This window comes from Ambystoma mexicanum, chromosome 3p (genome assembly GCF_040938575.1).
Source record: "Ambystoma mexicanum isolate Mex_15411 chromosome 3p, UKY_AmexF1_1, whole genome shotgun sequence".
NCBI lineage: Eukaryota > Metazoa > Chordata > Amphibia > Caudata > Ambystomatidae > Ambystoma > Ambystoma mexicanum.
The window spans coordinates 96,024,911-96,048,291 of record NC_090925.1 but is presented as its reverse complement, the minus strand read 5'-3'; the positions used below and the strand labels follow the sequence as shown (position 1 = coordinate 96,048,291).

General features: G+C 44.7%; 1 protein-coding gene across 3 annotated transcripts in view; it reads left to right on the top strand.

Annotated features, from left to right (window-relative positions):
- LOC138580127 (putative DBH-like monooxygenase protein 2) overlaps window positions 1–23,381 on the top strand; it is a 548,912-nt gene that overhangs the window by 321,353 nt on the left and 204,178 nt on the right. Inside the window, exon 13 of one of the 3 annotated variants that reach the window (XM_069650423.1) lies at window positions 9,614–12,056. The exons of the other annotated variants lie outside the window; for them this stretch is intronic. Coding sequence (XP_069506524.1) covers window positions 9,614–9,844 — 231 coding nt within the window. The 3' untranslated portion in view covers window positions 9,845–12,056. Of the gene's footprint in view, window positions 1–9,613; window positions 12,057–23,381 lie in introns of those variants that run through there. 3 annotated transcript variants of the gene reach the window in all.

Genomic DNA, 23,381 nt, shown 5'->3' with positions numbered 1-23,381 from the left:
TGAATAAACGGCCGGGTCAGCATACAAAAAGCTTTCGGTTACACAATGGGTGTGAGTGACGTATAAGGTACAATTTAGTCACTACTGACGTCACACTACAATATCAGTAACAAAACCTATGAGCGTTTCTAAATGGTTAGTATCTCAAGTTACACATACATTGCATAGGAGTTAGTTCTGCAATTGGTTTGAACATATCTGATTGCTCCAGCTCTTCCAGATAACCAGGCTCTTTGCAATGCCCTTGCCTCTCACTTTATCTAAAAAACCCAGGACATCCTGTCCACCCTCTCCTCCCCAGCCCTCTTCTCCGCCTGTGCTTGCTGACCCTCCTTCACCCACCCCCCACCCTCTTTCTCATCATTCCCTCTTTTCTCCCCTGATGAGGTCGCTAGACAAGGCCGATCAATGAGAAAGCTTCCTCAAAACAGGTTCATCCCTGTTCCTCAAAAACCATCAAGGACCACATTGATACCCTCACTCCATCCCTTGCCGATTTTTGCAACCTCTCCTTTGCCTCAGGATCCTTCCCTTCCCCTCCTAAGCACTCCCTTGTGCATCCTCTCCTCAAGAAACCCACAGCTGATCCTTCTTGTCCAGCTAACTATCACCCAATTTCCATTACTCCCTTTCCTGGTAAACTCTTGGAAAAGCAGGCCATCTCTCAGCTTAAACTTCAGTCTGATTCTGTTGGCTCTTTCCATGACCATCAGTCTGGCTTCAGATCTACCAGAAGCACAGAAACTGCTCTCCTGAACATCCGTGAAGATCTTCTCTCCAACCTTGACTCTAACATTTCGTCTGTTCTCATCCTACTCGATCATGCCTTCGACATGGTCAACCATACCACCCTGCTCAACCGTCTCCGTGATAACCTGGGTATCACTGATCAGGCTCTGGCCTGGCTGACCTCTTTTCTCTCTGATCGACCTTCCGAGGTCCAACTTGGGTCCTTCCTATCTTCTATCTCCCTCTCTACATGTGGTGTTCCCCAGGTGTCTAACCTCTTGCCCTGGCTTTTCAACCAATTCCTCGCAACTCTTGCCTTTTTCTTCTCAAATTTCCAGTGCTACGCTCATGACACTCAACTCATTTCCAGGCTGCCCTCAGCCACCTCCTCTGCTTCTCTCATCTCTGATTGCCTAACTACCATTCAAGATTGGTGTACCACCAATGATCTTTGTCTAAATTCCAACAAGACTGAGATCCTCCTCATGGGTACACCTTCACCTTCCTTTCCCCTCACTCTCTGGCCAGCCTCACTTGGCCTTCCTCCTACCCGTACCTGCAAGGCTAAGAACCTTGGGGTCATCTTTGATTCCACACTATCCTTCTCCGCCCACATCTCTGACGTCTCTAAAAAGTCAAACTTCCTACTGCACCTCCTCAGAGGTAATCTGCCTTTCCTCTCCTTCCCCCAGAAGGCCATTGTCTCCCAAGCTCTGGTTCTCTCTAGGTTGGACTATTGTAACAGCCTCTTTCTAAATCTCACTGCCTCTACTCTCTGCCCTTTACAATTAATCCAGAACAGGACTGCGAGACTTGGGATCGTATCTCTCTAGCTCTGCAATCCCTTCATTGGCTCCCAGTGGATGCAATGATTAAATACAAAACCCTCTGCATTGTCAACAAGGCTTTCTGGGGCCTAGGTCCAAAATACCTTCAACTATCCCTCCGTAAATACCTCCCCTTTCGAGCCCTCCTCTCCTCTACCTCTAACTCCCTCAGGGTCTGTCGTTTTTCAAAGAAATGAGCTGGGAGTAGATCTGTGTCTTCGGCTGGGGCCTCCCTTTGGAACAGCCTCCCTGTCACTCTGAAATTTGAGGAGAATCATCTCCGGTTCCGGAATCACCTCAAGACCTTCCTCCTTGCTTCTGCATTCGCCCCCCATCTCCCCAGCGGATTTGTTTCTCTCTCGGCACTGTGCACATGGCCACCCTCTGTCCTCCGGCACCAGGTACCTGCTCACTCTGCCACCCTTCTGCACTGCCTCCTGGCGCCCATTGCACTGGGGTCTGTATCTGTACCGATACAGTCCCCCACCCCTTTTATTTTCTCTCTGCACTTATCATACATACCCTGTCTGCTGCCTTAAACCCAGCACTTGCCACTTGCTGGCTGCACTACCCTATTTATTGCCTTTATTATTTATTTCTTTTATATATTTTTGTTTAATGTGATATAGTTTTGTATGCAAAAACTTTACACATTCAGCAAATGAAAAAGACAATAAGACATTTTTTCACATTTTCACAATTCACAATTGATCAGTAAAAAGAATTTAGGGTAACAGAGTCAATCTTAATTGATACATAAAATCATAAGTATTGAAAGAAAACAGAGAATGTTCAGATAACTAAAACTAGAACCAAAACCATAGCCATAGATAACCAATCTCAGAGGCACATGCTACCCTCACGCGATGTTCAGATTTGGTATTAGATTTCATTACCCATCATATTGATTAGGTAATTAGCCTTTCAACAGAGCGAGTAAATTACATGGAAAGACAACCTCATTAGATCAGTAGATTGATTAATTGCTAAACCGTCTTCAGTCATGTATACCTTAATGTTATAGTTATTGTTGTTGTTGTCACACTGCTTTCATAGAGAATGCCTGTGGTGGTGACCCCACTCTTAATCATGCTCCACTGCATAGGATAATACTATCAGGATGTTGCTTTGCTATTCATAATTTGCTCGGCATGAAGGCACACTCGGAAGAGAGACAAGTGAAGACTGGCACTAAGTGTGTAAATACATAAATGCCAGAATTCAATATCTTGTATATGAACCAAGCTGTGTACGTGTTTGCCATAGTGATTAATGTAAACTGATCCCAGCACTGGGCATTGCATTAATATATGCCTAGCTGTTTCAAGTGTCGATCTGTTCTTACAAATGTGACAGAATCTTTCTGTTTTCGTTACTGAGCTAGTAGGTCCTGTGAACGCAAGGGTAGGTAAAAGGTTAACACGCAACAATAATATAAAATCGTCTCAAGTTATCAGACGGGCATAGATTTAAATGCCCTTTTGAATGTAACCAGTACGTAGGACACAAACGTATAACTTTTCAACATCTCCAGATGCACAAAGTTATTATGCCAGTCCCAAATGTGCAAGCGCTTATCTAGATGATATAACATATATTCGTAATCTCCTCCCCAGGGGGGTCCAACATATTGCTTCAATTAAGGATTCCATGGCGGCTGTTAACCTAGATTGCTGCCTACCACTTATATCCTCCTCTATGCATTTCAATAGTGGGTTAGTACAGTTGTTGCAGATGTTAAGCAACATAGCAAAATCAGTGTCCCATTGCCAGGAGTGGGGAGGCTACTTCAACTGTTACTTTCTTGGCTGCAGCTCGTTTTGCCATACGCCGCTGCTTCTTTGAGAAGAAAATAGCTGGGTTTTCAGTCGGCTCAGAAATTATTTCTTCAATCGATATAGATTCACACTCCTTCTGCTCAGTCACTGGTAATTTATTATCCGGCTCGTCATTCTCTTGGATTATCATAATGTCCGGCAGAGTGAGATGGAGAACCGTGTTTACATGAATTCTCACACATAGTTTCAGCTACATTTTTATAGCAAATTTCATAGAGGACATGGATGCCTGCAGTTCTGAAATTGCTATAGAGTTAGAGTGAGGTGCTTCGCTTGGTCTAAACTCATCAAGTCGCCCAGTCTCCTCGAAAACAATGGACAAATTAGGAGATGCCGATAGTCGGCCAGATTCTGGGACTGTCGGCGAGCTGTTTGCTGGATTCAAAACCTGTGCTTCCACAGTAATAGCCCCCACCTTCAGGGGCGAAGCCACACAAGTTGCTGGAGCCATCGATCTCTGTATGGAGAGGCACAGGTCGAGAAGAGAGTTGTTATCTATATCGTCGTAGTTCGTATTATCCATGGGCTGGCTTCCGTTGTGTGGAGGTGTTACTGTGGCTTCGTTGGGGGCTTTACTTTTAATTTTAGGTGTACTCTTTTGAAACAGTGCCAGGATGGTTCCCCTATAATCCTGTGCAGCACTGGAAATTGCTGCCTTGTTTTTAGATTTAGGCACAGTACTGTCCTTGACCCCATTACCCTTCCTCAGGTTGTAACGCGTTCCAATTGCTTTCGGTTTCGGGTGCATATCAGTAGTCGCAGAGCAAGCAATACACTATGCGCCGGGAACAAATAGGGGTTATTTTATAATTGTGTTAATCAATTAATTTGGTCCAGGAAAGGTATTCGTAAGTGAATTCAGCATCAGATATGTTGAGAGAAATGCTTGGCCCAGCAGGATCAAAGAGGGAATCCCTCCACAGTCTCCCGCTCACCCAAGTAAACAGTTACATTTTTCCCGCTTAGCGTTCGTTACTGCAATGCCAGTCCTTTAGCCAAAATTCACGTGATGTATCAGTATTGGATGGCTCCAGCCCACTCCTGCACACAAGTGACCTCAAAGGATCACTTGACTCCACTTCTCAACGTATGCGCTCCGCGCTGTTTTGAGGATTTAATGCAATGACAAGCACACAGAGATTGTGAGCTCCTCCCCACCAGAATATAAATGGTAGAAACACTCCGTAGACAGGACCACAAAGGACCACTTGACTCCACTTCACTCTCTTGCGCGCTCCACGCTTTTTGGGGATTAAATGCAATGACAAGCCCACAGAGATTGAGAGCTCCTTCCTAGCAGTAGAAACACTCCATAGACAGGACCACAAAGGACCACTTGACTCCACTTCTCTCTGCGCCACTCTGCGCTGTTTTGAGGATTAAATGCAATGACAAGCCCACAGAGATTGTATGCTCCTCCGCAGCAGTAGAAATGGTAGAAACACTCCGTAGACAGGACCACAAAGGACCACTTGACTCCACTTCTCTCCGCTATTTATTTTATATATTATCATTCATTTTGTTTCTCCTCTGCTCCGCACTTTCCACTTCTCCCCCCTCCATGCGCTTTTCCCCTTTTCCTTTCCTATGCATTTGCACGTTCTCAATGTTACTGGGCCTAGTAAGATCATTGTTTTGTCTCCCCTGCCCCCCTTCCTTGCCTTGTCGCGCTCTGAAACACTTGTGTACGAGCGTGATATAAATAAAATATCAAATATCAATTGACTGGCATCATTCACCATAGGCGGTATGTCAATAGAGACTCTGATTGGTTGGCAGCTTGCTCCCCAACCTTGGGCACTTTGACAAGATGTCAAGATATAATTGAGACATAGGGTGGGAGGTGAGACATCCACGGTCTGCACATTTTCCAATTAAATGTAATTCCTCATCATTCCGAGGCCAGGTGTGCTATCTGCTTCCTTTGTATTTTGGCCTTGTGCATCGTCTCGTGTCTGTGTGTGCTCTAAGGACTTTGGCAGGTGTCTTATCTGAATTGGGCTTATATATATGGAATGACTAGTGTTCTTCATGACTTGATCATGTGTTAGAGGACCGTGTTGGAGAGTGAATTTCTGCTTATTGCAATGTGCAAATATGTGCGCTCAAATAATAGAATATGCTTTGAGATGGCCTGGGTTAGTGTAGCCACTGAATTTGACCAAACTCTTAGCCACAGTTTAATGGGTTCTGAACTTAATTAATCTTCTACAAAGAGAAGCCCAAGTTCACTGTGTACTGCATAGTTTGGAGCAGCAGCCGGTAGGCCAAGAATCTTTTTCAGAAAAGTATTTTCGTGGAATTGGAGGGCCGAGGCATTTGAGTAGCCAACAAACCTCATTATATCTGGCCTTGGCCATCACTTTTGCATAACATATCTAAGACATCATGTTGATAGGATAAGCATCATATATATTTGAACATCGAAATCTGTCCCCTATGACTTATGCCATTAAATCTGATTACAAAAAGAGAAACTAGATATTCAAAATAATTAGTAACATATAGTGGCTGATCACCAACAAGTAATATCTGCAGCTTAGGATGTCCATTCTTGGTAGTGCATCCCATGACTGCTGATTTTGCTCCTGCAAGGTCATGCATACATTCATAAGAGTTAACAAGACCCTGCAGCAAAATAGGAGTTCTCGCGGTTAGAACTGTGCCATCTGCATATGTGAGAATGGCTATTCTGTGAGGTCCTAACCGTGGCCCATTAACTTTAATCTGTAGTATATTTTCATGCAACTTATTAAAGTATAAACAAAAGAATAAAGGGGTCATGACACACCCCTGTTGTACACCAGAATTGAAGGAGAACTATAGAGAAGAGAACCCTTCACTGCCTGAGCGTACACATGCTTTTGTGTCAAGATGTAGGAAGCATCAAATTACACCAGGTCTTCCGGGCAATTTAGGACCCTAAGACATTTCTACAATTCAGACGTATTCACTTTGTCAGGGTAATTTTCAAATCCATGAAGGCCAGATGTATGGTCTCTTTTTAATGAATAGTGCATTTGAGATTAAGTGGAAATGTAATGCCTGTTCATCAGTGCCTACGCCTACACAGAAGTGGCAGTAAATATTTGACAGTATGTTGTCAGAGCCACCCAGGTAAAAATGCAGTCTGTACTCTCACCTCTTCGAGACAGAGAAGACGTTCACATTCAGGCAGTGCCCAAACTCCTGCGAGTGACCAGACACATGAAAACTGTGTGTGTGCCCACACCATTGTGAGAGAGTAAAAATTGAGTGTGTGCCCTCACTCCTGGGAGACACTAGAGATGTAAGACTTTGGTCTGAGCCTTCGCCCCTGCAGGGCAGAAAGACATACAAATTCAGTCTGTATGCTCATTCTTACGAGACAGGAGAGACATACAAATTCACTCTGTGCCCTCAACCCTGCGAGAAAGGAGAGACATGAAAACATTCAGTCTGTGCCCTTACCACTGTGAGACAGGAGATACATACACATTGTGTGTGCACGATAACCCCAGTGAGACAGTAGACACCTAAATATTTAGACTGTGCCTCTACTCCTGTGTGAGATGAGAGACATACAAATTGAGTGTGTGCCCTCACCCCTGCATGACAGGACAGATGTAAATATTCAGGCTGTGCCTCTACTCCTGCCACAGAGGAAAGATGTAAACACTGGGTGTATTACCTACCGCCCTCACAGACATTACATATGTAAGACTTCAGTCTGAGCCCTCACCCCTGTAGAACAGGAGAAACATACAAATTCAGTCTGTGCCCTTACCAAAATGAGACAGAAGAGACATAAACATTTAGACTGTGCCCCCACACCTTGAAGAGTTGAGAGATGTAAAAATTGAGTGTGAACCCTCACCCCTGAGTGACAGGAGAGACGCACATATTCAGTCTGTGCCTCCCCTCCTTTGAGAGAGGAAAGGTGAAAACATTGAGTGTGTGCCCTCATTCCTGTGGGAACATTCAGTATGTGTCCTCACTCCGTGAAGACAGGAGAGATGTCAACCATTCAGTCAGTGCCTTCACCCCATGGGAGAGGAGAGATGTAAAAAATGCAGGCTGTACCACCACTCCCAAGATAGAGGAGAGGCCAAGAATTGAGTTTGTGCCCAGATCCCTGTGAAACGGGAGAGGCATGATAATTCAGTGTGTGAATTACTCTGTTCAATAAATGGAACATCTATGGTTAATTGATGATGTGTACCTATGTTGTGCTCTGATAGTAGGCACAGAAAACATGAAGCACCCCACTAATACAATTTAATCTCCAGATCCTGAGCTATTTGTATCAATGGAATCCACAGTAGCCACAAACCCACCTCAACTTCCCAGGCAGTCCTGTTAACAGGGACTTAGGTAATACTGTGCCGTAACTATGATCTACTAATAAATGTCAGGATCCTGTGACTGTGCTTCCAAAAGCACCAGTGTCTTGCCTTAGGCGATTGGGATATGGGCGTACATTTATTTGAATGAATCTCAGTCGTTGCACATGAGCCAACGAGAGGCTTCTCGTGTGGTCAGAGACAATAGCACCAGCAGCACAAAACATGCTCTGAATGTGCTGCAAAGAAAGTGAAAAACTCAAGTATGTATAATTGTACACTTTCTGATCAAATTCAAGTAAATACCATTTTACTCGTTCTGTTAAAAATCACCCAAATTAATATTCTGCATAATGTATTTCCAGTAAACTAAGGATAAACTCTTTACTAAAAATCCTGAAGTAGACTTTTTAATTTAGCTCGTAAAATATTTTCATTTTTTCTGGATTTCTTTTCAGAAAACTAAGTAAAACTCAACTGAAGAGTTGTCCAATTATTAAGTTGATACAAATCCCCAATTTCTTTTTTTATCATATTTGTTTGAATATTTTGGTGATACAAATCCTGCAAATTTGTAAATTTTTTTTATCAACTTTGCCAAAGTTAATTACATTTAGGATAGTGTAATGAACATCCAGAGTATTGATGTATGGCAATGTATTGAAACAGGTGTTTCATCAGGACACAATGATGTTATCAACACATTGAATCACCTAGAGATTGTCTGCAACAAAATGTCATGTTTAGTCCTGGGGTCTGCAACCATTGGGTCACCAAATGTTTAGAACAACGGCTCCTACCAGCCCTAGCTCGCAAAGTCATTTGTAAGGGTGAGGTGCAGGTTGCTGACTCCAGGCTCCATTGCATGCTGCATTTTGAGTGATGTGGAAGGGTGGATTCCAGAGGGGCTGTTCTCTATCATGGTCTTCACAAATGTTGCAGGCTTTTAAATGCAACCTGCTAATTGTAATGTTTTCATAACCGTTGAAATATTCCTTTGTGAAAGTATGTTCTGCATGTCATTTGTCAGCATTTTCTTGTTATACCGCTTTCCTTGACAGGGTTCACATATGCCTTGGTGTCATGGCTTATTTTTATTTTTGCATGCAATACAGTTTATGGCAGTGTGCCATACGCAGTATCCTAACTTTAAATATCAGAGAGAGAAGGTTCACAAACCAGAGTGCCTGGTGAGGTTGACAACTTGTCTCAGTGTGTCTGTCTATTGTTAAATAGCTGTCTCTGAATGAAAAGAAGAAACATCATGGGGAGCTGCTGGAAGAATGTAAAACTCTTCGCTCTTCGATTGGGTGATCACTGGCACGATGGGTTCTTTCCTTCGGGGGATGATTTGGATTCAGATAAACAGAGGACTGTCAATAAAGTCAGAGCCCCATTGGTCTGTACTCTGAGCTTCCTAGCTGGAAAGAGAACCTCAAAAGAGGGTAATTCCAGTAGCACAACAAGCCTTGTCTTCTAAGGGTCTATGCATACTATGACCGGGAATAGAATTTGAACCTGAGAAGCTGCGGCTAGTCCTCCTTTCATCCTGAAGAGGCCCATGAAGGTATGGGTGGGTGAAGCAATGACAACCTGTGGACTGTGTCTTAATTTTATATCCCACACTTGCCGTGACCATCCATAAAGGTCTCACTCTGTGTCCGCTTGTGTAGCGGGGAAGGAGGGTTGTGCGTGTGTGTACTGTGTGGTGTGCGTGTGGGATGTCTATATCTGGGAGATTGGAAAATGCCAGGAGAAAGTCTTGGAATGTACGGTGGTGGGTTTCCCTGTGCGAGAAACCTATAAAACATAAACAATGTTACTTTCTGTGCTTTAAGTGAGATGGCTGATGACTGCTTTGATATAGTCAACACACTGTCATCTTTTCTATTGTTAGGGAAACAGCTCAGCGACGTCTGCTTATGTTCGCAACATCACCAACCCGCCAGTCACTCCCTGTACCAACAGTGTTCCAGTCGGCCCGTCCGCAATGCCAACCGCCAGTGTTCCAGTCGCCCCGTCCACAATGCCAGCTACAACAAAAAATGGAGCTAAGCCACAGTCTACAACTGCAACTAAAGCTGTTCTCACAGTGCTCTCTCTAATAGCCCTGTTTATGGGAAACTGATATTGTTATATGCCCGTCTATACAACTGCAGCCAAAGGGTCACCTCATACTTACCAGTAGAGCCTTAGTAATGGCGTCCCTGGTTGTAGTCCCTGATGCTTACTCTGAAAACAAATCCCCTTTAAGCAGAAAGCCCCCTCAAGTCCAATTCAATCAATGCCCTTTTTAAAATAATTTTTTATTTCTGTGTCTTGGTTGAAACCATTGACACCATAAAAGTATAAGTAGGTACAAATCAATATTATACAAGTAGCATTTAAAGAAATACACAAGAAAATCACAAAACATAAATACACAATAATTAAAGTATTAAAACAATATTCATTAAATTCTTTCCATCAAATATTCAGGAATCAGCAGGCCGATTCCTTTTTAAAAATTCTCTTTTCCACTACTGACCAAATGTGAAAAATAGCAGCATTTAAGATAGACATTCCCCCAGACAATATCATTGCCCAAAATTGGTCAGTTTGTAGATTTCCCATATTATGTACTAACACATTTTTATATTCAGTTTCCAAAGCCTCACACGTAGTAAAAAGGTGGCAGGTGATTTCCACCTCAGACTCACAAAGTGTGCAAATTCTCTTATGGCTTTTAATTGTTTTTCTAACTCCTAATCTAACATTAGTAGGTAGTTGGTCAAGTCATAATCTCATCATAAAATGCCTTATTTTGTAATTGCTTGTTGTAATAACATATTTAAAAGGATGTTTATAGGAACACCTTGTAAAACATAGGGCCTCATTAGGAGTTGGGAGTTAGCCATGCCGTTCTTACCGGCATGGCTATCCCCAAACCGGGTACCAGGTCCGGGTCCCAAAAATAGGGAATTACCGGGCCATGCCGACTTTAGCGGGCCCGGTAATTCCCATTCTCGGGACCCGGACCCGATGCATCCGCCTTCCCATTTGAGCCCCCATAGGGCTCAATTGGAATGGGGAGGATGCTAACAACGGGCCCGTTAATGACGGGCCCGTTGTTAGCATCCTGGCCTGCTAGCGGGTCCTGCTCTTCACGTCTGGTCTGACCAGGTGTGAAGAGTGGGACCCACTGCAGAACTTGTAATGGAGCGGCCAGGTATGAACCGTGCCGGTCCCTTACCGGCACCGTTCATACCGCGACTGCCCTCATTGTAATGAGGCCCTTAGTCCCTGTAAGAAGATTTGTTAGATAATTTACTAAATTTATTAATTCGGACCCAGACAGCAGCATTGATTTTCAGCTCTTTGCAGGCGAGGCCAAAGTTTATTTGATAGCTCAAATTAAAGTCTGTTTCGGCATACAATTGTTTTACATCCTTTATCCAAGTGTATGGGAGGATAGGTCTATGGGACACCCTCCCCGACATGCCCCTCCCCCGTGAGCTTCGTGGCTCATCAGAAGCCACCCATGCACCTGTGCTCAGGTGGCAGGGTGGCTGCTGATCGACACATAGGGCCAATCGGATTGTACTGTAACATACCATGGACACCATTTTGAAAGCTCCAAGACTCCATTTTAGATAGAAGCAACCAAAACCCCAATGGAACAAGCCTGCTTGCGAAAGCTGCAGCTTGGCCCCAACTCACTGTGCACAGGGAGCCATGTGCTCCCCGTGCGCCTCCACCTCATGGCAGATCTGCTGAAGGCCCGTTCTAACGAGCAACCAGACACGAACGAGTATCAGAACAAACACTGTATCATTTACCTTCCGCAGTACATCACTGTCCCCGAAGTGACCTGACTTGTGGTTCAAGTCTGGAAAATAACAGGAATCATTCCAATTGAACAGACCCCGACCTGGCATCTAACCCTTAACATTTCAAATATGGTGCTGATGACCTTCCTGTATGAACCCCTGCCCCGTCCCCCACATGAAGTATTAACTGCATATCAAAGCCTAATGATTCACAGAGTAGTTTTGTAAAAATTATAACCTGGGTTTGGGGAAAAGGGATGAAGCTCATAGTGCTGGTAAAGCAAGGACGACACCAGCCCGTTGTAAAACACAATGTGCCTTGAAGACTCAATGAAAGGGCTTGATAGAGCCCACCTAGTGCTAACTAACGATTGCTACTAATGTACAAGGAAGGCGGAAAAGCATTACTAAAAATACTTGTGTGTCGTACAGTAGAACGCGTTTAAGTGTTACGAACAAGAATGCACATGTACAATCACATATGAACGTATTGCTTCTATGCTCCTGAGTAAATAACCCATCCTGATGCTACCTCACGTGTTATCCATGTGTTATTCATCTGTTGTCTTATGAATTACCAATATGTGTTCAACAAATGTTATGCAATATATGTGACACTGCCAGACTCTCATAGCTATGTTGAAGAAGTATATGAATGTATAAACAATAGAAATGTGTAATCATTCTAACATTACTAACTTTATCCCCTCGCATGGTATATTGTGCAGCGGAGGCACAGAGAATTGTGCAGAGCCACAAGGCCATCTCCCCCCTCCTCCCGCCAAGGCCCGCCAGGGCTCACTGGAGCGCGGGCAGCACAGCCTCACCTCCCCTCATTCGGCTGGACCCGCTTCAAGTATTCACCTCCCCCATGTCCGAGGCTGCCATGGTCGGCCAAATGAATTATTTACAACCTGGTCCCAAACCCCACCACCTCGAAGGGCCAGCGGTGCACCCTCGCTGATCCAGTAGTACGCCAGTTCACCCCAAGTTAATGGGCCTTGGAGATAGGTATTTAACCCTGTACTAACATATCATAAAGTAATTCTTCACTACATCTAACATAATGGAATGACAAGGCAGCTCACCTTGTGCCCTCAGACCAAACACCCAGGTTTATGACACCCGGTCAACAGGTCAAAAGTAATAGTGCACTGATGTATTGGTGAAGCTTCACATTGCATGTTGTTTCTCCGGTCTCCTATTATTTCTTAGAGTAACATATTGTAGGATTTACAGGACAACCGGAATCGTCTAAAGGATGTGTGTTTATGTGTGTGTGGCCACAAGGGCGAAATGTTAGTGCAACCGTCAATCATCGACACTGACCGCGCCTGGCCTGGCAGCTCCCCCCCGATGAGCTCAGCTGACCCATCCACCCCACGTTGGCACCACACGGATGTCCACCAATCCTGGAGGGGCTCATCACTGCCTCACCTATAGTTTAGTCGACGCCACCCAATCCCTGAAACTATGTGCCCCCTATAGCGTGTAGGATTTGTGACGTGGTTTTGTAATAAATATGACTGTCTTTGCTATTGTCAGACAGAGCGCTCTCTGAGCTTGCAGAGTCCTTTGCATGTCCTGTATTGATTAGATAAAAACCCTTTACATCACCGCACTTGGTCCTGGTCTCATTCCCTTCTGGGGTGTGTCCTTTATTGCCTCCCATTGCGGGGAGGGTACGGCCTTTTGGGGACGCTTGCTTTCACAAGCATCAAGGATACTACATCCGATGTCACTTTTAAGAATCTTATTACATTTTGAGATCATCAAAGATGAATCATTCTCGTCTTGTAAAATGTTTAGATAAAATGAACCGTAGGCGGTTTTCCATCTAGTCAATAATGATATCAAACCCAATTCTAAACAAATGCCCTCACGTGGGGTGGACCTTTGAATACCCCAAACTGTGCACCACAATTTACCATCTAGAACATTTAACCACCACACTTAGTTACTTTGAAGGGCCTCTAGGCCATACAGAAAGCTGGGGACGATACTAGCTTTATAAATATTCAATATATTCAATGAACCTTCTGTTAATTAGCCACCTCCTTTGAAAACAAAAGATTGCATCGCTCAAAATGTATTATATATTTTACAGCTTATGTCTTTAGATAATAAGTTGGCACTTAAAGAATCATATATGGATATTCCCAAATAAGTATATTTATTAAAATTGTCCAGAGGGATATTCTCAATTTTCTATAAAAAAAATTAACTTTTTTTCTTAGTTGACTTAATAAACATGATTTTGGTTTTGCAGAGGTTATTTTCAAATTATTTTTAACAAAAAATTGTTGCAGTGCTCTAATACTGCACTGCAAGCCAATTTGGGTGCGATTCAATATAAGCCTATCGTGCACATATGACAGCCACCTTGCTATTTGTTGGCCAATTTGAGGGGGGAAATTGCACCAAACCTGTAAGGGACATCAGAGATGTAAGCAAGCCTTCCTGGTTCAATCTAAGAAGGGAGGTTGTATCCGAGTACATCTCCTTGATAAAATGAAGTATCGACTCATCAAGACCCGACCTATCAATTTGTCTCATAATATTGTTCTGTTGACAGTGTTGAATGCCCTGCTAAAGTCTACAAAACAAATATATAAATATTCACTCTTCGACTGTAATGTCTTCCAGATCAAATATAAAATACGCCAGAGGTTCGTCATTGCATTAACTAATAATTTTTCTTACAATCCAGGCATTCACCTTGTCCAATAACCAATATGAAAAAGGTTTTGATATGGTATCCACCATGGCCAACAGGCGATAGTTTCCTGGAATATTGCGGGAGCCCTTTTTAAAGATAGATATTTAAATGGAGGTCTTCCAACAGGCTGGAATAACTCTGCTCAAAATAATGTTAAGACACACCCGATGTATAACCTCAGCCCAGAATTCAGGTGCCTTTTTAATAGTAGCGTTAGTATAAGGATATCATTCACTGTACATTAGACATCTATTATCATATAATACATCATGTACATTACTTGCTCTTAAAGAATGATTGTCACGAATGTATAACACCTGGACATAGGTATACCAACCTCTTTCAGAAATTTGATTAACTTCATGTTTGCCCATCAGATTGGACATGTGTCGATTATAACTAGACCAAAATCTACAAGTATCATGGGATCGCAATGTCGCAAAAATGATTTGCCATTGTGCCGTTGCAATCAAATTCGTATGCATTCTTAACCAATTCCTCTACGTTGTTTTTAATTGTATGCATGCAGACCACAATTCCATACTGGTATTTGCTTGTGCTTTTTCCATTCTTAAATTAAGCCTGAATTCTTTGTTCCAAGTCGCAATAAACATATCACACATTTCACCAACATTTTGTTTAGAGCAATTGTATTTTTTCTGCAGTTTGACACCTGTTGTAAAAACCACATCAATTTTGTTATACTAATCAGCTTGTTCAAAAGGAATCAAAATATTATTTTCCCCAAATACTTGGAACATGGCCTGATGAAATAGTTCAGTATTCCTCCTTGTCCAGGCAATCCTATTACCCAAATGGGTTATGGTATATGAACCTTGTAAACAGTTTTGCTGAACTTCATTGTACACAGAGAAAATGCAACTCTGAGCTAAATGGTCACTCAAGTTGTTTAACAGTTTAAAATCAGACACCCATTGGAATAGCACAGGGGACATAAAAACATTATCAATCCAAGAAGAGGATTGCTATTAGTCCAGGTGGATAGAGGGGTTATTGGAAGAATAATTATACAGGTACAACTGAACCAAACACAAACCTTCCAATAAAGAGCTCCAGTTACTAACTGGTACATATTTCAGGTCAGAAAATTCCTCAGCTGCGAGTGAGATCATATGGTAATTATCATTGCTAGGGCCATAATTAAGCAATATGACCCAAGCGGCGGGGGCATTACCGACTCAGGTAATGCCCGGGGCCCATAGTTATAGGCCCTAGCGAAGCGAGGACCTTAACGAAGGCCCCGGGGCATTACCAGAGTCGGTAATGCCCCCGCCGCGAGGGTCATATTGCTATTAGTATCCCGGCCCGCAATATTTGCGTGACCGGGGTACTAAAAGCAATTTTTTTCTGTCCCGAAACGCTGCAGCGTTTCGGGACACAAAAAAAGAAACGGCCAAGAAAATGGCCGCCTCCATGGAAAGGGAAAACGGAGTCCGTTTTCCCTTTCCATGGCGGTCATCGGGAGCGGACGCGCTGGGAACACGTGTGTTCCCAGCGCGTCCGCTCCCAAAAAAGGATCAAGAAAAAGGTAAGCAGGGTTGGGAGGGTGGGAGTGGGAGGAAAAAAAAAAGGAAAAAAAAGTACCTGCGTCCCCAGCGGGGGACGAGGAAAGCCCCCAGCCGTGTGGAGGCGCGGAGCGGGGATGGCCCCGCTCCGAGTCTCCACACGGCTGGAGACTTCACTCGTCCCCCGCCGGGGACGCAGAAACAAGACGGTAAGTTGGGGGGGGGGCGGGTGGGAGGGAGGAGAGGGAAGGGAGAAAAAAAAAATACTTACCCGAGTCCCCGGCGGGGGGCGAAGGCAGCCTCTCAGCCGCGGGGAGGCCCCGCTTCGAGCCTCCCCATAGGCTGAGGGGTTGCCACGCCCATCGCCGGGGAAAAAGGCCGTGGAATCCCGACAGAGGGATTCCCGGCCGGGTATGGACCTGGCGAGAGCCAATCAGAATGCTTGTTTCATTCTGATTGTCTCTCGCCGGGGTACTAATGCACTTTAGAATGTGCCTCAAATTTAATATCAAGATATCAATGAAAATTAAAATCAGCCACAATGATATAATAGAGCTGAGGGTTATCATAGGATCATTCATTAATGATTATTTCTCTATAATTCAAAAGATGGGGGGGGTTCTACTCTTGCTGGGGATCATAAACCACTGAGTACCTACACTCAGCACATTTTGAGACTTCTGGACGCAAACGCTATGGTGTGCAGACCAACGCCATCCTCCTGCATCAGCACTGCGCCTAGGCCATAGTCACTGGCATCAACAAACAAAAGCATTCTCCTACCCTTCTCAAACTCCTTCAAAATGGGTGCATTAACCACCACCAACTTCACATCTTGAAACTCCCTCTTACAATTTTCATCCCAACAAAACGTTACACCTCTGCGTGTAAGCCTCTGCATGCTTCTCGTCCTGTCTGCCTGACCTCTAACAAGTTTCCCATAAAACTCAACCAAACCCAAAAAGGACAACACACCCCCCTTACATTTGGGTGCCAACATACTCTTGATTGCTTCCACTGCATTCTCTTTGGGCTTAATGCCATCCCCAGAGATTACGTGCTCCAGATAAACTACCTTGTTGGCCTTGAAGGTACACTTCTCAGTGGCTATTGTTAAACCGCCTCTCCTAGAATCCTCATGACCCTCTTCAACCTCACTTCATGTTCAGCCTCATCAACCCCACAGACCTTCACATTGTCCTGATAGCACATCACTCCTGCCTCTCCTCCAAGAAGTTTGTACATGATACTTTGGAAAACACTGGCGGCGGATACTAACCCGAAAGGCATCCTTACACACCTGAAGAGACCTATGGGCGTTATGAAGGCAGCAAGGTCCTTGGACTCCTCATGGAGTTCAACTTGATGACACGCCGCCTTCAGATCTAAGATAGAAAAAACTGTCGCTCCCGACACCCCCACCAATAAATTGTCAATCCTTGGCAGACGAAGCTTATCAGCTATCACCATACTGTTGAGATGTCTGAGATCGATAAATAACCTTATCTGCCCACTGGCCATCCTGACTACGACAATGCGACTAACCCATTCTGATGAATGCTCTCTCAATGACGCCATCCCTCTCCATCCTCAACAATTCCTCCTCAACCTCTTTGCGTAACGCCAATGGTACGGTATGCAGCTTTGCCACTTTGGGCACTGCTCCCTTCTTCAACCTGATCTTAGTTGACACATAAATGGTGCTCACAGCCTTCCTTCCCTTAAATTGTAACTCTCCCTCAAAGCATCCAATGATGTCTATAGGGACATCTCCGTAGGCATTCACTTTCACATCATCTTCCCATAAGGTACAACATTGGAATTTGTCTCTCCACACCCCCACACTGATCAACGTATAGTCTGCACCGCTATCAATCAGCATATCCACGGGTACCCCTCTAACCATCACAACTGCATAAGGTTTGGGAATGTTTACCTTCCCTGCAATAGCGTTCACTGAAAAGACAACCTCTTTCCCTGTTTCTCCAACCTCATCATCATCAACACTTGCAGTAACCTCACGGATCTGACCTGCACTGAAATTCCTACGACACTGTGCTAGGTGCCCCTTTCTCCCACACTCATTGCATATTATGTGCACAGCCAAACATTCCTTGTCAAATGCCAGATGTGTGGCGCTCCCACACCTGAAACACCTCCTCCCCGGTATACCCCTGCCATCCCTAGGTGCCCCAAAATCCCTCGAGGGCACCCTCACGTCCCTTGAGGAAGCCCACTGGCACCCGGTGACCTTGTTGCCAGGGACTCTGTACTCTGCATGCTCATCTGTTCTCCTGTACACCTTCTCCTATCTCCTGGCCGTATCACTTGAGTAAAGTTTTAGTGGAACCTTAGATACTTTATGCACATTCCCATCTTCCAACTTGGATCTCTCCAGCATCTGATCACCACCCTTGTCAAGCTGAAGAGTCTTGATGCACTTTTTGGTGTGTTCCACCATTTTTGCTATTTCTATTGCCCTGTCCAAGGTGGGGTTGCACTCCGTCCATAGTTCTTTCCTGACAGTGGGCCTCATTCCGAGTAGGGCGGTAAGGGATACCGGGCACCGTTAAGGAGACCGGTGCCGGTAATCCCTTACCGCCCTACTAGGAGGTCCCTTTGCGGGTCCCGCTATGGGTGCCTGGTTTTACCAGGCGCCCTTAGCGGGAGCCGCAAAGGGACCAGGGAGCAAATAAATAGTATTTAGCTCCCTCCCCATTCCCATTGAGCTCTGTGGGGTCTCAAATGGGAACGGGGATTGCCTTTTTCAGTGGGGACTTACCGGTCCCGCAAAGTTCGGACTACACCAGTAAGTCCCCATTGAAGCAGGTCGGTACCGGTATGGGAGGTAGTCATGGCGCAAATAGCGCCATGACTACCACCATACTCGGAAAGAGGCCCAGTGTCATTTGAGCATTTTATCATTAGTTGGTCTCTTAGATGTTCATTATGGCAGTGTGTGAATCTGCATTTTTTTTACAGCCAACCCTCTAAGCCATGTCATAAACTCCTCTATGCTCTTGTCAGGCTTCTGTTCCCTGGTGGCAAATTTGTACCGCTCCAAAATAATGTTCTCCTCCACACCAAAGTGTTTTGGGGTCATTCCGAGTTTGGAGGTAGCCATGGTGCTATTAGTGCCATGGCTGCCTCCAAACCCGTGTTCGGGTGTGGTCTCACTGAATGGGGACTTACCGGGTCATTACGACCTTGGAGGACCCGGTAAATCCCCATTCAGTAAACCATTCCCCATTCCCATTTGAGCCCGCATAGGGCTCAATGGGAATGGGGAAGGTGCTAATTACGGGCCGCAAATAGTGGGCCCGTAATTAGCACCCTGGACCCTTAGCGGGACCCGCTAAGGACTTCTGGTCTGACCAGACATCCTTTGCGGTTCCCACTAAGGGACCTCGGAATAGGATGGTAAGCGTTTACTGGCACCGGCATCCTTACCGGTGCCCGTAAACCCTTACCGCCCAACTCGGAATGACCCCCTATGTCTAATTTGGCCAGTGTTTTCTCATAACGGCCCACATCCTCCAAGTCTGTAGGCTCTGTGGGATGTTTTTATCCACGCATCCAAGCCCTACCTCAAAAACTGTGCAGTACTGACATGGAAAACATCATGATGGCCAGAGCTTCCCAGAAAATGCACAGGGAAATGCATGAAGAATAGGCTGCCACTCATTTTTGCCGATGTTATGGGCACAGAAGGGCACTGCCTAAAACCACCATTGGGCTACCCACACAGTAGTCTGAAACCATTAGGAATGGCAATGCTGATTGCTAAAAGCAACCTAGAATTGTGGGGAACTCATTTTCTTAAATCCCAAAAATGGGTGCAGTACCAGTACTCACCACTATCAGAAAGCCGGCGTTTTAAAACAACACCAGATTTTTTTTATATGTGTAAAACTGAATAGATGAACCCAAAGCATGCCAAAGAAAGACTTACTGAGAGGTGGATACAATGTAAAGTTATATTCTGAAGTGACTTGAATGTTCATAACAAGACTGGCTGAGCTCTGCAGGTCTGCAGCAGCCTAACTGAAACTGGATTTAAAACTACCAAAAATCTAAATGTTTAAAAGAAATGAGTGACCTACTTTTGAGTGTCACATAGGTTGCAATTGTTTAAATGTCATAGTTTTAAACTTAGAATCAGCATTTTAGCTGCATATGTAAGAAATGGTTAATTTTATTTGAATGCAGAAAACTGGGTAACTAAAAGTGACATTTTATCTGAAGCCTGGCTTAAGGAACTGAATTCTGCCCACAAGCTACCCCCGACAGGAGATGAGACTTGCACAACAGCTGTGTTCCCAGGCCTAGCTGCCCTTTTGCTGCTCCCACCAAAAGGGATATGACACTTCTCTGATTGGATTACCAAGGGACTGCTAGAGGCTAACCATAGGACCCAGGCAGAGGGTTTATGGAAGTGGCCATAAATGGTTTCCTCTTGAACAATGGGCCTTCCAGGGCCCAGGCAGATGGTTTATTGCAGGGGTAATAAAAATGGCTTCCTCTTGGCAGAAACTGGGAGGGGGAGAAACCGGAGACAGAGGCTGAGCTTGAAGAAAGTGGAAAAACTGGTTTCTGTACCAGGTGACCTGAAAAGACACACCCCTGTAGCCAGAATATGGTTTTAGAAAAAGATGAATAACTCATAGTACGGACTTGTCATAATTATTTAAATGATACCATAATTCTTGTGATTTTTCTGCCCACATTTTAAGAGGTTTTTAGAACCGGTGGCATGATCTGGGGGCAAACTAGCAGTTAAGAGGGTATTACTTAAAATGTATGCATGTTAAAAATCTGACACTTCATCAAGTAATGTCCATACTCCTTGCGCACATGTGTATAAATTTGAGTAAGAATCTGATATTGGTAACCTGACCAAAAAGTGAAATATGTTGCCATTTCTGAATGCAAGCTCCCAGGAAGAGCAGATTTGGACAGGGTATACCTCCTGTGATATGTGATGGGTGCATGTAATTTTAAACAAATGTGTACCTGTGCAAATATGTCTTTTGGATCAAATATAGATTGTGTGTAAAGTTGACAGGGGTGGGTTCTCTGTATCATAAACAGACCTCATCATGATGACACTTCATTTCATTCCCCCAATCAAGGGGAAGAGGATGAAGTGGCCAATGACAAGTGGAGAGGGGTAGAGTCTAGTGATGCTGCACACACACCCATTTTCAAAACACATAAAAGCAGACAGTCAGGACAGATAGGGACATTCAATTCCATTTGCTGCAACGCGCTCTGCCGGACCATACCACATCCAGAGATCCAGACATCAAATCCATCAATCTCCAGAATCCAGAGAGGCTAGAGAGAGAGCAGAGCTGACCCAGACCACTGCTAGCAGAACCAGAGAGCTGACCCAGATCATTGTGAAGTGCAGAGACCAGACCAGAGTCCAGTCTAAAACCTGACCAGATCCGTGGCGAGGCCCATTTATTTCAAAAATATATTGTGAGTACCTAGCAGACTGTGCAGAACCAATCTCTTAGTTAAAATAATATAATTCAATCTATTTTAATCTAAGTAGAACTGCCTCCTAACTGTCACCTGTCATTTGTAAAGCTGTCACCTGTCATTTCTAGTTGCTAGCTGTCATTTGTCATTTTGAACTTTAAAATTTTAAATCTGAAAAACGACCTTTACCATATCGCTCATATCTCCGTGACCGTTTGTCTTAGAGACTTGCGGTAACTTTCCTCTGACAGCTTAGAATCGTAGCTTTTCATCGAACCTAAAACCGCATTCCTATTCCATACACTTTTGCCGCAATCGCGAAAAACGCACTCGCGAATTTACAGCGATTTGCACATTTTTCCACGTGTGAAAACCGCAGCTTCATTGCTTTCCTTGCTAAAAAATTCGTTTGCCTCTTAAGAACCATCCCTGAATCATTGCTAGAGTGAGCCTGGACTAATATTAACTAGATACCACTCACCCTGAACCTCTAGAGGGAATTAAAAGCATTTTAGCATATTTTTCACTTCATTGCCAGCACATATAAAAGCATTTTGGGCCTGTGTTTCCAACTTCTGTAGTCTAAGCTTGCTGGGGTGAACTGAATTACAGTTCATTGCATTTCTGAGAACTGTGTGCTTTCCTTCCATTTCCTTGCATTGCATAAAGGGGGGAGGGGATTGCCAGAGAAAAGTGATTACATTGTTTTGTTGAAATCATATTGAGTATTTTCTGTATTGCATTTTCATTCAACATTACATCCATCTGAACTTATATAAAGCATTCTCTTCCACCTTATCCTTCTGTTCCTATTCACAAGTGTGCTAGTGCCAGACTATCCATTATTGATTACTGCTCAGATTAAGTGTGATATTCAATTATTAATTTATTATAAAGTGTGATATATATATCTATTGTTTAAATTATCAAATAAACCTTTTAAACTTGCAAAACAGAACTACTTCTTGGCTCAGTGGGGTCAGGGGGATTCCAAGAGAGGGGTGTTATATAGGGGTAGTCATCCAGAACGCATGAACTGGACATAAAGATATATCAATAAGGGTTTCCATTCAGTATCCCAGACTAGGCATTGACTTAGCTGTAGTGTTGAATTGAATCCTCTTACAGCTCAGGCAACTTCCTCAGGAGATCCTGACCTGCTGGATGCAGGCAGTGGAACAAAAGGGCTTCCTTTCTCTCATTCCCATAATTTGCCCCACAAGCGGCCAGGGCGTATTTCACAAGCCCTTCCTTCCAATCAGCCCACCTAATCCTGGGCTCTCCTGCACCAAGCAGAAAAAACACTGCAGCCGGGATATTTGCCATGGTCCCTGCTGGTGTGGTCCACAGTATATCACACCAGACTGAATGTGTGGTACTCTTAGAAGCTCATGGGACCACAATATGCTCAGTATCGGTGCCCCTCCCCCACAACCTGGGGACTTACAGTCCACTATCACAGTCTTTGCTCGGAGGCTCACCCCAAAATCACTCTCCCCCACGACCTGGAGGCCTACTGGCCGCTGTCGGAGTTTTCGCCATGCGGCTCACACCAGATTCACTCACTGCTTCTCACTGCAACTTCTGTCCTGCTCCCGGGCTCCTGCCCGAGTTCATAAGTGTCCCCCGCTGTAAAGATGAGCGTTGTCTGACCTCCACTCAAGGAGCTGCTGTGGCGCTGAGCTGTGGGTGCCTTCCTCTGAAGTGGCTGGCTCACTGGGATGCGCACGGGCGTGACCCAGTTTCAGCCTTTCTTGCCCAGCTCCGAACAACGGGCCCGGGGCATCATCCCCAAATGGTACCCCGACTTGCCTGGATGTCCTCCTCTCGCCTGTCCAGCCCCCAAATGCCGCACATCCCCCGCTCCTCCGAATCCGCCGGAAAAAGGGGAATCCCACAGGCAGCTTGCCACTGGTTACCAGCTCTCTGCACCTGAGCTGTGGTTTGCGGCCCCCATCCAAGGCAGGGGACAGAGGTCTGGTTCTCCTCCACGCCCTTAAGACCTTACATAGGGCGCAGAGTTCTGTCGCCGCTCCCGCAGACTTCTGTCTCTGCCTCTCACCATCCATCCCAGCAGGGGCTGCCGGGGTTTGCTGCGAATCGCCAGATCCTCGTCGACAATTT